Raw genomic sequence first — 16,464 nt, 5'->3', positions numbered from 1 at the left:
AAATTATTATAATTGAAAAATATTAAGAACTCATTTATTTTATAACTTATTTTTTGTGTCTTGAATTTTTATCCCACACAAGTATAATTTATTCATACATTAAAATTTCTTTATATCCAAAACTAATTTCTTCCAACTCAATATATTAATATCCATCAAAACATACTTACATTATAATGAATAATACCAAAAAACTATTTTACACGTGTTTGCATTAAAAATCAACAAAAAACATACAACATACACAAAAATGTATAATTTACATTTGTTCTAAGAATAAGACAACATATAACCTACACACCAAAAACATATAACCTACACACGAAAATTTTATCTTACACAAATACAATTTATTCATACATTAATTTCTTTTTATTCAAAACCAATTTCTTCAAACTCAACAAATCAATATCCATCAAAACGTAATTACATTGTGATGAATAATACAAAAAACTATCTTACACATGTTTGCATTAAATGTCAATAAAAAATATACAACTTACACAAAAACATATAACTTACACTTGTTCTAAGAATAAAAAAACATATAACCTACATACGAAAAACATATAACCTACGCATGTGTAGGATATGTGTCTTTGTGTAGTTTATATAATTGTTGATGCCGAATTACATATGTAAGTTGCATGCTTTTTGTATGTTGTACGTTTTTATCGCTCAAAACAAGTGTAGGTTATATAACTTTGTGTAGGTTGTAAATTTATTGTTTACATTTAATAGAAACATTCGTATGATATTTTTTTTATTATTATTTATGACAATAATTTTTATAGGCATACCAATTGAGAAAAAATATATATTATGTTTTGATATTTAGTGTTAAAAAACATGCTAATAAATTGAATGTAAATAATTTTTTTAGTATAAAGAATAGTATTATATGAATAAATTGTATTTATGTTGAATAAATGAAGAATGTGTAAATAAAAAATAAAACTCAAGTAATGTTTTTATCTTTTTAATTATTACAGTTAAATTAGTTAGATATATTAATTAGAGAGATATTTATTATGGTTATATTAGTTGTATATTGTTGCATTTACATCTTTTTTATATATTTTTAAATATTTAAAACCTAAAATAAAACTAGTTGCTTATATTCATTTCTCTCATTTCTTGCAATAATTTGATTTCTTTCTTGAACTTAAATATATATATATATATATATATATATATATATATATATATATATATATATATATAATGTGTTATACATTTTAATGTATTGTAAACGTCAAATAATCTTACATTATTATTATTATTATCATTATAAGGTATCACATTATTGTTTTAATAAAAAGAATCTGACATACAAAGACAAATAGAGAAAAATGACAATTTAAAACATTTTTTCAACTTATACCACATATTTCTAACTTGTACCATAAGACAAAAAAACCTATTAATTAAAATTTCATCATCTAGCTACTGAAGTCATATGTTGTAAAATATGAAACGTAAACAAGGAGAAATAACAATTATATTTTTATTAAAACGTTTAATAAAGCAACAACAAAATTCAAAACTCGTGACTTAAACCATAATTTCAACCCAAACATCTAGTCCAAACGTTCATAAAAAATTTACCAAAATCCAAATAAAAAATAAAATAACAAGTCTTAAATTTTTTTTTAAAAAAATAACATCGAAAACAATTAATTGCCTTTATTACTCAATAAATGATGATAATAACCATTTATTCTAAAATTGTCTTTATCTTAGAAGTTAATTTTTAAAATTAAATTGTTTATTAGGTGAATACTGAAAAATTTATTTATAGAAAATTTATTGAAATTGTATTACTTAGCATCCTATGTGAATAACCTTGTTAAATGACATGTGAAAAGATTGTTTTGCTTTAATAGTATAAGTAGATTTTCTGTAATTTAATCTAGGCGTTTTTAGTGGTTTTATGCATTTAAAGTCTTGTCTCGCTCTTCTCTAATGGTACGACTAGACCTCTGATTTAATAATCTTGTTCCCCTAATTACTCTTTTTTTCCGTCCTTTTCTCGTGAGCCATTCTTAAAGTGATCTTGATGGGCCCTTGTAATTGGGCCTGATTATCCGTCGTGGGCTTGAGACTCCTTCTTAGATGTAGGCTCTTCACGTCGAGACTTTGAGTAATTTGTAGCAAGTTTTAACGTTTTTGTAATTTGAAGAGTTGAGGAAACGGTTATTGATTTGACTACAAATGAATCTTAAAAATTGTTTCATTATGTTCGACACCTACTTATTTTTGTTACAATTTTTAACCTGTTTTGATTCGTCCATTTTTTGGCCCATTGTCAGTCAATTTGAAATCGTGGGTTAATTGATCGCCTGGTCGATACATTTTATTATTTAGCTTAATAATTTTATCGATATCATAACATAACAAATTATACAAATGCAGGGTTGAGTTATTCTACAAAGAACAACAAAAATGAGAAGTGTGAAAAGCCATAATTAATTGACATGTGTCAAGTAGAAAACAAAGGAAAAAATGTATAAAAATAATAGTATACATTTTCTCTCTTCACATGCAAGTCACATGTTAATTTCCCCACCAATTATAGACGTGTATAACTTTTGCATACGATATTTTTTTTAAATTAGAATTCACCATAATAACAAGCGTTTTTTTATCTTTAATATGAGTATGATTTTGTTATATAAAAATAAAAAAAATTAAGTCATTGTGTCTTTTTTCGTTAGTGTGTCTTTCTGTTGGTCATTGTGTTTTTTTTTCGCCATTGTGTATTTCAACTAATCATTGTGTTTTTTCAAATACTAATAATACCATTGTGTAATAATATGTAAATATAATGAAAAATACCAACGAATTATCTAATACATAAAACATAATGATGAATACATATTACACAATAACCTGAAATGTAAAGCGCAATAATGAATACATATAATACAATGGCTTGAAACGTAAGACACAATGGTAAATACATATAACACAATGACCTGAAACGTAAAACAAAATAGAATCTACAGACTACACAATGACTTAAACGTAATACACAGTGAACATAATAATATTTGTCTCAACTTAGGTGAATGTTGATCACAATGACTAAAACACAATGATAAATAGAAAGACAAATGTTGAGAATAAAGACACAATGGTGTAATCTTTGTTTTAGTTTTTATCTTTAGTATGTGTATCAATTGAAAAACACAATGACCAAAATTTATAACACAATGCATAGAAAAACTTAGTTAAAAAACACAATGAACAACCATATAACACAAAATTAAAAAACTTACTAACTTTTTTTTTATTTTTATATAGCAATATGATATTCATATCAAAGATAAAAAAACGTATGCTATTATGATTATAAAAATTCTAAAAAAATGTCGTATGAAAAAGTTATAAATGATTTAAAATGACGGAGGAATTGACATGTGTCTCACATGTGGAGAGAGAAAATCATCATAAGTGGTTTATACCCTCATGCCCTTTTCATCAGTTTTTATTTTTAAATTAATCTCCAACATTCAAATTTAAGATCAATGAATTAGGTTACTTCTCACTCTTCTTATTTTTGTTATACTTTGTATTTTAACTTTATCCTATAAATGCAATGTTGATTTATATTTATATTTTATAGGTAGTTGAGAAAAAGGATTTTAAACTATGTTATTAAGTTCAACATCAGGTAAAACGATGATAATAATCGAATAGTCAAGTTCAATCCATTTTATGCATTATTAAATTTGCTCAATGAAATCTATAATATATATAAACGAAAACAAAAAAATCCTACGTGTCGTGATGTGGTTGCTCCCATTTTTTTGGAGTGATCAGATTTGCTTGATTTTTAAATGAAGGTTTCTCATGCATTTGACCCGAATTCACGAGTATGAGTCTTACCAATCCCAGATATTATTTAAACGGGTTATAACATATCATTAAATTATAAATTATTCTCACCAAATTATTGATGTGAAAATCCTATAAAATAGGATATACTAAAAAGTATTATATATATATATATATATATATATATATATATATATTTAAATTAAATATTATTTATAATTAAAAAATAATTTTATAGTAAAAAAAATAAGCGGGTCTTGGGTCATACCAAACCCATATAACTTTTAAGCCGGGTTATAATATCTTAGTTATTTGTGAAATCTTTTTATCATCAAACTCTAAGTATATTATAAATTTCATTACAATAAATAAAATTTAACCCAAAATATATAAATATTAAAAACGAGTAATGTAAAACAGCCTCGTAATACAGGCGGATAAAAACTAGTATAGAAAATTAAGTTAAAATATTTTGGGTCTTGAATTTTGGTCTAGGGTGAAACAGCATAAATTAAAAGATAATGAGATACTTGATGTCTTGACTCTTGATATATCATCGTAAACTAAGATTTATTTAGAACAAAACACGTTTCTTCAACAAACTTACAAACCTTAGTAGCAGTAATAACTCTAGTTAACTACCACACCCATGCCACCTAGTCTAATTGTAAAGCTGATAGTTTTGTAACTGACTTATGATAATGAGCTACTTACGCTCAACTGAAACCATAATATGACTCACAAATGAACTGAACCAGTTCCTCTCTCTAAAATCTTTACTACAACACTATATATTACAATTTACAATATATGACTAATCAACAAATGGTTTGAAGAGACTTCATGTTGCATGTCTACAAATGATCTTAACTTCTGAGTTTTCTTAATTTTTTGTTTTTTTTTTCTTTTAACATTTCATTTAAGTATTCATTTACAACTTAGACTCCATGCTTAATTTTAAGCGTTTATAACCTATTAATATTACAAACAAATACCAGAAAATCGCAAATTCACATTGAGATTGTACATATTTAATTAGATTATTTATGCCGTCATCCGATTTTTAAACCCAGTTGTCCAACCTTGACAACCTTAATGTAAACATTACACAATCTAATACTTGTTTTTTAAGCCTTCCTCAAATGCAAAAAGACCCAACAATGATACTACAACTAACTATACAAAACCATCAAAACTAAAATCTATACAAAACATGTACTACCACCACTGATGAACTAAAACACCCATCTCCCTCAATGACCTATACAACTCCAAACACTCTCTATACCCATTTTCATACTTCAAACCCTTCTCACCATCACAACATCTATCCTTCCTATTATAATGACACTCAAGAAACATTTCATCAACCAAACAAATCGCCCCGGTTTCAACCATCTTCGCGATCAAATCGAACTCAATCCCATCTACATCCATCTTCACAACCACAAAATCTCTCTCACCAAAACTCCTCTTCACCCAATCTGCGAAATCAAACCCTTGAATCTTATTCATATCATTCATATAACTAGTCGACGTATGCGCCGACTGAACCCGACCCATCCCCCTCCCCTTTTCACTCTCACTATTCTTATTCGGCGCGCGATTAATCTCAAAAAACAACGACTCGTTTCGCACCCAAGCCGCGTAAGGCAAAAGGGTTACTTTTTTCTTGGACTTATACTCTTCATGAAACCTTTTATCCGCCTCAACCGCGAAAACATCAAACGGCTTGTCTTGTTTCGGGTACCGTTTCTTGAACCACGACCCGATACTCGACCCGTAGTTTTTCGACCCGACGTCAATGTAAACATACCTGGTCTTGAAACTAATATCCGCCATCGACGGGAGGTACTTAATGTTCCGTTTAAACGAAATCCACGGCTTTAACGGCTCGTCGGGTATCAACGGCTCCGAATTTCGAGTTAGTTTTGTTTTATACGCGGGAACCGAGCAAGTTCCCGCAAGTCTCCGCCTACGGCGGGATAATATTCCATTTTCTTTCTTTAAAACAATCTCGCGAACCGCGGGAACCGACCTGTGGTCGATGGTTATATCCCGCGATCGGATTAATTTGAATGAATTGAAAAGGTCTAATAAAGAGTTTAAGCTGTATAAGTCTTTTGACTCCGTGTGGATAATGAGATACCCGTTTGTTTTTAAAGTTCTTGATAATTCGGAGGCGAATTCGGCGGGTAAAGGGGAGCAATCGAGGGCGGTATGAGACGAGAATTCGACTTCGAACGAGTTGTTTTGGTACGGCAGCCAGACGTTCTTATTGGTTGATTTGTTGTTGGTGACGTTTAAATGTTTAATTGCGGCTGCGAATTCGAGTACTTGGACTCCGATGATGAGGGTATTGGAGTTGGTGGTGAGGAAGTTGTCGGAGATGAGGTTTTGGAAGACGGTGGTGTAGGATTGGACGAGGCGGTTGTCGAGTTCCGGTTGGTAGTTTTCGGTGGTTGTTATGGTGGTGGTGGTGTCGGTGGTGATGAGGTAGAATTGTCTGGCGAAGAAGAAAAAAATTCCGGCGGAGAGGATGACTCGGAAGAGGATTATTTTCCGGCGGACGGTGGGGGTGGTAATGGGGTTATTAGGTGTTCGTGGGGTCATCATTATGAAATGAAATTGAAATTAGTGGCAGGTTTTGAAATTTGATGTGATTGGAAGGGTAAATTGGGTAGAAATAAGTTGTGTGTATTAACGAGAATGCCACTCTGACGGTTATAGTTAGTTGATGAGCGGGCTTTTTGAAATCTATGTTTTTTTTTTTAATTTTAATTATCTTTTGAAGGTTTATTGTGTGCATCTATAAATTTGCAAAGAAGATTTATCTTTTCTAGTGTTATATGGTATTAGTAACTCGGTTTTACGTGTTATGTGTGTATTTGATATACTAGTAACACTAATTTAGTAAATACTTTTTCAAATTAAAAATGTTTTTTTTTATAAAACTAGCTCGTAATGTCACATGATACACGTCTTTGTCATATGATTTATCTATGAGTCCTTGTTTTAAATTCTTCTTGAACATGGGACGTTTGCACATACGTTTCTATGGCTTGTTAACATTTTCTTTTACCTATTTTTTAATTATATACATATTTTAACAGTTCTCTTAATAAATAAGTTAAAACAATCGTAGTATTTTATTATATGAATACGTTAGATTCACCATTCTTTTGAAAAGTAAATAAAAGTGTCATGGGATGTGGATTGTCAATTTATCGAATCCATTGTCATAGATAACCCAAAATTTTAACCCAATTGAATTCGAATTTGAATTTTGGTTTGTTCAAATTGAGTTCTTATATGAACCAAAGTTTACCAAAACAAGCAACAAAACACCACACAACCATGGACTCATTGGCATGGACCTTCAAGCTTAATCTTTCTAACATCCGTTCTTCCAAAATACATAATATATTCTCATTACAATAATCCACTCTTAAAACTCCGAGCTTAACACCCAATGTTGTGATTTTCTGATAAGAGTAGCTTTCTCTCTGATTCCAAACATTTAATATACAAAGACTTCCAAATTTATTTTATCGCCGTAGGAGAACATCATTTACAGTAACAAAATACAATACAAAAGTCAGAAATAAATAGTATTAAAACTAGTTTAGATAAATAATATAGATAGAAGAATAGTTGAGGCTGCATAGTGCATTTCTGTTTTCGTGTGCCTAGAAGAATTGACTACATATAATTAAGTGTGTCTAAAGTTAGAAAAATCCCCACTTTTTCCATTAAAATCTTTTCAAATCTAAACAAAATGTCCCATCATACTAAAACTGTTTTGATTTTAAAAACTGGAATGAATAATATACAACCGGAGTAGATAGGTGCATCTAAAAGGGCTGTTTCTCATACTTATCAAGTTGATTTTTTTGGGTCAATATTTTCTTGCTGAGATTCAGATTCATCCTTTTTCTCCATGACTTGTTGAATACCTTCTTGATAACCTTGTATAAAGCTCTTCAACGCGTCTCTATACGCAGAGGCCCGGGTCATGTAAACCCGTTGCAAAGCGGGCCTAAGTGTCTCCATTCCACCTCGCGCAGCGACAGCTGTCATCATCAATCCGAGCACAATAAAATATTAAAATTACTGTTTTTGTAACTCAAAACTTTGTTTTAATTAAAGGTTTACCTAGATCCTCCAATGTTGAAGGTTCTGTTTCTCCAGTGGGACCTTTAACGCAATCGTGTTCGTCTTCTGATTTTAATTTGTTTTTATACTCGTTTGGACGCAGCTCAGGACCAATGTCTCTTACCCTGCTTGCAGCATAAAGTCTAGTTGCTTCCTTCAACACCTGAAGAATGGTTTCAAAACAATAACCAAGTTGTAAATATGTTGGAGCGAAGGGTTAGTAGATTGAATAGTTAAGCCGAACACGACAAATATAATTGTTCGTGTCAAAAACATTAACCCTAACCTGAACACACTTGAAAACTAGTAACCTGAACAGGACCCGTCAGGTTTCCTGACAGCATCAAATTAGCTGACAGGTTGTTTTAAGTGGGCTGGAGGTTAAATCATTAAAACTGAACACGACCTGTGTAAATGTATGATTATTCATGTCTAAGATATTGACCCTAATCCGAACACACTTAAAATCGGTCCGAACAAGACTTGTTTAACCCATTATTATTAAACGAGTCAAACAGGTTGACAAGTTGTAAACATGTTAAATGGGTTGTATGGCTGGTAGGTTGAATTGTTAAAAACTAAGCATGAACATCATAATTATTCGTGTCAAAAACGTCAACCCTAACCTGAACGCACTTAAAATCGTGTAACCCAAAAACGACTTGTTCAGTCATTCATCTAAACGAGTCAAACTGGTTGTACTCAAGTTGTGAACGTGTTTACTCGTATTAAAGACAACAACCCTAACCACTACACACTTAAAATCGTGTAAAATCAAGTACGTCATGCTTAATTTAAACGAGTCAAACGGGTCGACAGGTTGTAAAATGTTAAATGGTTGGAGGGTTAGTAGGTTGAATTGTTAAACTGAACAACCCGTATATTTATTCGTGTCAAAAACATTAACCGTAACCAGAACACACTTAAATTGTGAAACCCGGCACGGCCATTTAACCCAGTTTTTTAAACGAGTCAAACGAGTTGACATATTGTACTCGAGTTGTAAACGTGTTAAACAGGTTTGGATGGTTGTAATAAATGGGTCAAACAGGTCTGTTGGCATGTCAACATGATTAATAAAACGGGTTAAACCAACAAAGTCAACCCAAACACGACTTGTTTAATTGCACGATTGAAACATGTCAACCCAAATTACTGCTACCCCTAATGTGCATATAAAGATGGATTCAAGAAAGATTTACGAGAATTACTTAAAAAGTTGCAACATTTCAACCTCAACATGTTCAATACAAAACATCTTATCTCTAGTATTATGATGACAAATCCACCGAATCTGTTTTACTGTTGATTAAAGGTGCAAAATCATGTGATTTAAATTTTGATTTTGTTGGTAAGATTAACCAAGAAAAGAAGACTCACTGACCAAATATCTTTCTTTCCAAGTTAATTTTCTCCTCTTTTTGAAATGCGGGGGGGGGGGGGGGGTCAGGCAAAGAGGAGGGGAATGCAATCTCCTTCAAATCATACCGAACATAATCACGAACTTTCCTCCAGACTACCTTCACCTTCATTCTGAATCTTGATTACCTCAACCAAATCTGCAGACGAATTTCATCAAACAGTTGGTGTGCAATACATAGAACATGCTGTATTTACACTGGCTATGACACTAACCAATATGCATAGTGCACTTAAAATGATATATAAAAACAGTTTGCATAACAGAGGAATTTCATCAAACACTTGGTGTGCAACACGAATAAACCTATAACCCACCATATTTACTTTACACTGGCTATGATCCCCAAATAAATGGAATCCCTTGCATGCATACAGTAATTAAAGACAAAGATTATGAACATGACAGCATATAACCCTAAAATTATCAATCAAATTTCTAAAAGCAGAATTGGAAATAAACAAAAGGTTTCTCTAGTACTGGATACTTGATACCGTTGGTTGGATCAACTATGCAGATATCATTGCAGCCATGAGCAAATGGTACGCTCTACCGTACATGCGCAGTCATGCCGGTATCTACTTGTTTTTTTTTCTGGTTTTGGGTTTCTCTGGTGGTTTTACTTTTTAGAGCTTTTTTTTCAATAAGTTTCTAAGAGGTATTTTAGGAAAGGGGTTTCAAAAATGTTTATTAGCTTACTAGCTTTTGAACTCGTGTATTATACAGGATTTGTCAAATAATAAAAATAAAAAGATTCATTATCTAAAAGAAATAAATGGAATTATAGGTAAAAAAAAGTATAAAATATATAGTATAAACAATAAGAAGTCTAAAATCTCAAATTTACAAATTTGATTTTTATATATACAACATTTGCATGAGTTACTTTCTTCTTAATGGTCATTATATGTTCCATATAACATCCCAGGACTAATTTCAATCCAAAATTTCCTTTTATTTTGGAATATCTTGTCACACAATACCCCTGTAGTCACTCTCCATCTACACCATTCTACATGGATGCGGTGTGCAACATCACTATCAATTCCCCCATTACTCTGTACAACAGATTCTGAGTACTTGAATTTGGTTGACTGCAGAACTAGTTGACCTTCAATAGTAATCTAGATGTCTTCCACGTCATTTACCCCATCAAAGTCACAATAAAGATACTCAGTCTTAGAACGACTAATTCTTAAAGACGGTGACATATAGTTAGCTATCAAACTAGTCTCCACACATTATTTGAGATGGCATAACTGAATCGTGTCTCACACAATTTAGGGAATTATCTATATTAACGAAATCGAATTTGAAACTCAGTTTAGGTTTTAGATAACAGTACTTTGCTTTGCTTTACAACGAGAATCGAAAGAAAAAATCATAAATAAATCTATGTAATATTTTTTTTTAAAAAAAAAGAAAAAGAAAATAAATAGAATATTCGGGATCCAAGGAGTCATCCGATAAACCCAAACCACGTAAGCCTGCGCACCGGTGACCATTGGCGATATTTTAACTTTACAGTTGCCGGCACCCATTTGAATTCAATCACGACTAAAAACAGTCTTAGATTTTCTTAATAAAATAAAATAAAACTTCGTTGATATCGATCGTTCGTCTTTCTTCTTCAACTGTTCCAGCACCACAAGTAGATCAGGTAAACTCGAGTTCTACTTAATATCTGTTTTACTTTATTGTTCAAGCATCTATCTGTTACTTAATTTCAATCCAACTGTCTCTGATCGGATCTTAGGTCCTAGCTGCTAGTAGCTTAAATTGATTTCATGAAAATATCACGAGTAATCGATTTCTGTAATTGTTGTTTTAATTGTATTTGTATTCGACTAACACGGAACCCTTTCGTGTTCAAATTCGGTTCCGTAACGTCACTAACTTCCTTTGCATTGTTTTAGGTTAAAATAAATTTCCCCTAAATGCTTCTAAAATATTCTTAAATTGAATTATTTCAACTCATCATTTCAATAGGGCATATGATATTAATTTAGAAGCCTAAACATGTTGCTGCTTGTTGCCGGTTTACCTACCACTTTACTGTAATCATGTGGAAGGTATTATACTATTCTTTTCATCTGCAAAAAATAAATAAATGATGTTCAGGCTTGATTGTTCATAATTTTTTGCTTGTCCTTAGCTTAATTAGGATCTCCTTTATCGGCAAGCATGTTTATATTTTCAGCATAATCTTGTTGATTTTTCTAAGGGAGTTAGGTATATGATATTATTGATTTAGAAGCCGAAACGTGTTACGTTCTAAATTTTGATGTTCATGCTTGATTGTTGAAATGTTTCATATATCTGTTCTTACTTTTCAGGATTTTGTTCATCTACAACTGCGAGCGTGTTCATATATTCATTATAATCTTGTTGACGTTTCAAAGGGAGCTTAAGGAATGCTGAAAGATGTGCGTGAAGCACCAGAAACCGGTTTTCAAACTCCACTGTGATTCTACGTCTTTAAAACTCACCATCTATATTCTCGATGAGATCGGTTACATCTTGTCCAGCTCATCAGACCCCTGCGCCGCAACCCGAGGCCACTTATCAGATGCTTCTTTGGTGCATGATCTGTGTGAAGATGGTTGATCTCCTTCATTAATAATATCAACTGTTAGTTTCTAGTTTCTTATTCCCTTTAGTTTCGCGTGTTAAGAACTTAAGATACAATATAAGATACAGCAATATATGACAAGTATGGATACCAAAGTGAGTGTTTTGATGGAAAGATACGAGATAGGGAGATTATTAGGTCAAGGAACCTTTGCAAAAGTATACTACGGTAGAAATACGCAAACGGGCCAAAGTGTCGCGATTAAAGTAATCGACAAAGAAAAGGTTTTACGCGTCGGGCTTACTGATCAAATCAAGAGAGAGATATCTATAATGAGGCTGGTCAAACACCCTAACATTTTAGAACTTTATGAAGTCATGGCCACAAAAACCAAAATATATTTCGCCTTAGAATATGCAAAAGGGGGTGAGCTTTTTGACAAAGTATCCAAAGGACGGTTAAAAGAACAAATTGCTCGTAGATATTTCCAGCAGTTAATAAACGCTGTTGACTTTTGTCATAGCCGAGGGGTCTATCATCGAGATTTGAAACCTGAAAACCTATTATTAGACGAAAACGATAATTTGAAAGTTTCTGATTTCGGGTTGAGTGCGCTTGCTGAATCTAAACATCAAGATGGGCTGCTTCACACGACTTGTGGGACCCCTGCTTATGTGGCACCTGAGGTGATTAACAGGAAAGGGTATGATGGGGATAAAGCTGATATTTGGTCGTGTGGGGTTATCTTATACGTGTTATTAACGGGTCATCTTCCGTTTCATGATTCGAATTTGATGGAAATGTATAGAAAGATCGGCAAAGCGGAATTCAAATGTCCGAATTGGTTTCCACCCGAAGTAAAGCGTTTACTCACCCGAATGTTGGAACCTAACCCGACACAGAGAATCACAATTGCGAAAATTAAAGAAAACCCGTGGTTTAAAAAAGGCACAAATGTTAGAAAACCGAGAAATGAGACCGAAAATACGGATTCTGATAGACCTTCGTGTTCTGAGGAAAAACAAGAAGTCATAAGGCCGCCTAACTTAAACGCGTTTGACATAATTGCCCTTTCTTCTGGGTTTGACTTGACCGCGTTGTTTGAAGAACGTGGTCGAAAAAAAGAAGCGAGATTTACATCATGGAAACCCGCGTCGGTTATCATATCTAAACTTGAAGAAGTTGCTAAACTTTTGAAGATGAAGATTAGTAAACGTGAAGCAGGACTGTTGAAACTCGAAGCGATGAAGGAGGGTAAAAAGGGAATTTTGGCGATTGATGCTGAGGTGTTCGAGTTGACTCACTCGTTTCATATGGTTGAAGTGAAGAAATCTAATGGAGATACTTTGGAATATCAGAAGGTTTTAAACGAGGGGCTAAGACCGCGACTTCAAGATATTGTTTGGACATGGCAACCGGAGGATGAGCCACGTCAGCAAATAGTTGAACCAGAGCAAGTAGGGTCAGTGCCACCTCAGCAGGAACAGTTGCCATGAGTTGGATTTTCAGTTCTTCAAGGTATGTGATTTTGTTACATATGAATATGTTACTTCCATTTTTTGCCTGTGTGATTGTATTATAGGTCTTGTATGAAATACTTTCATTTATCATATTCATATAGTGCCACGTATCATTCTAATACAAATGTACTTTGTGTGGGTACCCAATTTTCTAATGTTATTTTTGGAACGGTTTATTTGAAAAAATGATAAATTATCATTTATAAATGATGACATGAGTCAAATTTAATTATTGTGAAAGTTGGTATAATATGTGGATAAATATTAAAGTGAGAGTCAAAGCTGTGAAGTTCCAATAATTGCGTAAAGTCCAAATTAAGTGGATTTTGAACCAATACATGAAATTTTGGTAATTTTATCACTTTTAATGCATCTAAATAACTTACAAACATCATACTCAACATGAAATTTTATCACTTTTTGAACCAAGAACTTACGTTGCTGGTGAGTTCATTGTGTTTTCTTTTTTACATCAAAACATTTCTATTTTTTTAGAATGGAAACTACAAATATCTATAGTCTATAGAATTGTCGATTTTTTGTGCATGATAAGCTAATTTGGTTGTTATTGATTGATTGCGTTTTATTAACCAACAAAACACTCTTTTTTCATTCGTTCGCAATGGTCCATTTCACTATCCTAGTCCCAATTATTGTTTAAATTGTAGTAAAACTAGTAAGTTCTTCCCATGTGATGATATGGGAAACTGATGAGATGGGAATTATGCACATGTACGATACAAACAAACTATAAAGTACTTTATTTACAAAGAAGTGCTTTATTTACGGTGTAACTTTGTTTTTAGAAAAAATTATATTAGAATGTTGAGAATTATTTTAAATATAGCTGTGTTTTTAGAATTTTTTTTATAAAATTAACGAAGAAAAGTTATTAGAGAAAAATAAAACCAAATGTGCAACAAAAATGTATATATTATTTATAGCATGAGAGGTTAAATTGAAATGTAAAACTGAAACCGTAGGCTAGTGTTCATCTAAAAAGTTTTTATAATACATATAATTTTTAATTGGTTACTAATGTGGCTATTAACCGAAAGCCGTCTCCATGATTTCGGGTACCAGGACGAGTACGCCAACATATATAATTTTTTCCCAAAATTTTAACGCTATATGATTCATTTAATGGCTTCTACACCATAATGACAAAAGTATTAATCCGTTTCTTTGAACAAAGAAATGACTTTTGTTTCATGTGAAGCTACAATAACATAACAATATCATGAAGGTGTTTGGATTCAGTCTATGTTAATTATATATCTTTTTCTCAACGTTACGTTTATATGTGAATAGACGAGCCATTGCTACAACGAAAAGAACACGTGCGGATATTATTTTGTTGGTATCATGATTTTATTTTTCGGTTGTCATAGGGTATGCATGTCCCATACCGATATCATAATGAACCGACCCGATACCGATCAAATTCTCACCAAGTCACAACGCAACACACAGAAGTCATTTAAAAGTAACTAGCTGTCAATAAAAGTAAAAGAACCTTCTTCTCTGTAGTGTACCTACATATAATGAACCAACTCATTCTAAAAGATACATAAAGATAGAGTGAAAGAGAAAAAGGTGTCAAGACTTAATGGGAAATTACAGGTTTAGATTATCAGATATGATCCCAAGTGCTTGGTTTCACAAGCTCAAAGACACCAGCAATACCATCACCACTAACCACCACAAGAAACCACCGTCTAGTTCTCATCATTCCTCTTCAACCACCGCACCACCACCACCACCACCAGAAAAACACCATTTTCATCATCCAAATAACTCCATTCACAAAGTTTCCCATAATACACCAACAAAACCTTCCCATAATACACCAACAAAACCTTCACAAAGATCAACACTACCCAACCGAAAAACCATCTATAAACCTTCACCAAAACACACCGAGTCAACCCACTCTCCCTCCTCCGAGTCAACTCAGTCACGACCCTTTTCGTACCCTTGTCCGGATTTTGAGCTTCAATTCCCTCCGATCATAACAAAACCGGCAAACCCTACTTCAAGAAACCAAAAATCATCAGTTTCCGGCACGAAACAACTGAGAGCTAAGAGTAAAAGAATTGCTCAACAATCTGACCAGACAAAAAACTTTTCGGAAAGTGTTGTGGTTGTGAAATCATCGTACGATCCCGAAAAAGATTTCATGCTGTCAATGATGGAGATGATAACTGAAAACAACATCAGATCAGATAAAGATTTGGAAGAGCTTCTTGGTTGGTATCTTTCTTTGAACTCAGATGAGTATCATGATGTAATTGTTAAAGCATTTGAGCAAATCTGGTTCAGTTTGCCAGGTCTTTGACTTTTTATAGGTCAACAAAGTGAAAGTTTTAAGGTAAAAATAATAAACTATGAGACTTTTGTTGTAAAAGTTGTTAAGATCTTCATGTTTTTGAGTGTCTGTCAGAAGTCTGGTCACATTCCAAAATATCAAATTTCTGACAGATTCCAAAGGAAGTGAAATAAGTTGTTTTTGATCGAAAAAGTTGATAAAATTCACAACATTACAAGTTGGTTCCATTCAAGAATCAGAAGATAGGTGTCAATTAAAGCCTTAAAGTGGTATAGGAATTTTTGTATATATATATTTTTGTTTTAATCTACTTTATTAATTAAATAATTTGCAAGAAGTTGAAATGAAACGCCTTAATTAAACAAGTGTTTAGGGACTTGTGTGTGACATATAACATCATTGATAAACTAGTAGTGTTTTAACTAGTTATAATGAAAACCATTAAGGGTGATCAAAGTTTAGACCATTGTCTTTCCAACACATATCATATATACCAGTCTTAGAAGGTAAAAACGTACAAGGTTCACAAACCTTCTCTATGTTTACCTGTATATCCCACTTTACATGCCAATTTATCTTCTCTCTTTTAATTATTTTGTGAGTATGCACATCATCATCAAAAGGAACA

At 32.4% G+C, this 16,464-nt stretch overlaps 3 protein-coding genes and 1 pseudogene across 5 annotated transcripts; 2 read left to right on the top strand and 2 right to left on the bottom strand.

Moving 5' to 3' along the window:
* Positions 1 to 4,950: 4,950 nt before the first annotated feature.
* On the bottom strand, positions 4,951 to 5,782 carry LOC143553269 (uncharacterized). Its single transcript, XM_077043296.1, has one exon. The coding sequence runs from the start codon at positions 5,680 to 5,682 to the stop codon at positions 5,059 to 5,061; it is 624 nt and encodes a 207-aa protein (XP_076899411.1). The 5' UTR covers positions 5,683 to 5,782; the 3' UTR covers positions 4,951 to 5,058.
* A 1,765-nt stretch (positions 5,783 to 7,547) lies between these two features.
* On the bottom strand, positions 7,548 to 9,707 carry LOC143554989 (uncharacterized; annotated as a pseudogene). Its single transcript, XR_013139126.1, has 3 exons — positions 9,380 to 9,707; positions 7,996 to 8,158; positions 7,548 to 7,913 (listed from the first exon to the last, which is right to left on the bottom strand). The product of XR_013139126.1 is annotated as an uncharacterized LOC143554989 (transcript).
* A 1,197-nt stretch (positions 9,708 to 10,904) lies between these two features.
* LOC143554965 (CBL-interacting serine/threonine-protein kinase 2-like) lies at positions 10,905 to 13,737 on the top strand. 2 transcript variants are annotated; one of them, XM_077044615.1, is made up of 2 exons: positions 10,905 to 11,075; positions 11,752 to 13,737. In XM_077044615.1, exon 2 carries the CDS (start codon positions 12,122 to 12,124, stop codon positions 13,481 to 13,483), a length of 1,362 nt encoding a protein of 453 aa, XP_076900730.1. In that variant the 5' UTR covers positions 10,905 to 11,075; positions 11,752 to 12,121; the 3' UTR covers positions 13,484 to 13,737. The 2 variants fall into 2 exon arrangements, with proteins under 2 accessions (XP_076900730.1, XP_076900734.1); XM_077044619.1 differs by lacking the exon at positions 10,905 to 11,075 and adding an exon at positions 11,395 to 11,487.
* A 1,379-nt stretch (positions 13,738 to 15,116) lies between these two features.
* LOC143554981 (transcription repressor OFP1-like) lies at positions 15,117 to 15,868 on the top strand. The gene has a single exon (XM_077044630.1). It carries the CDS (start codon positions 15,117 to 15,119, stop codon positions 15,843 to 15,845), a length of 729 nt encoding a protein of 242 aa, XP_076900745.1. The 3' UTR covers positions 15,846 to 15,868.
* The last annotated feature ends 596 nt before the right edge of the window (positions 15,869 to 16,464 follow it).

The sequence above is a fragment of the Bidens hawaiensis genome, unplaced genomic scaffold (assembly GCF_021521415.1).
Source record: "Bidens hawaiensis isolate Kalapana, Puna unplaced genomic scaffold, B.hawaiensis_p1.1 tig00001032_1, whole genome shotgun sequence".
Lineage (NCBI taxonomy): Eukaryota > Viridiplantae > Streptophyta > Magnoliopsida > Asterales > Asteraceae > Bidens > Bidens hawaiensis.
Note: the sequence above shows the minus strand (reverse complement) of the source record. Positions and strands in the feature narration are given on the sequence as shown.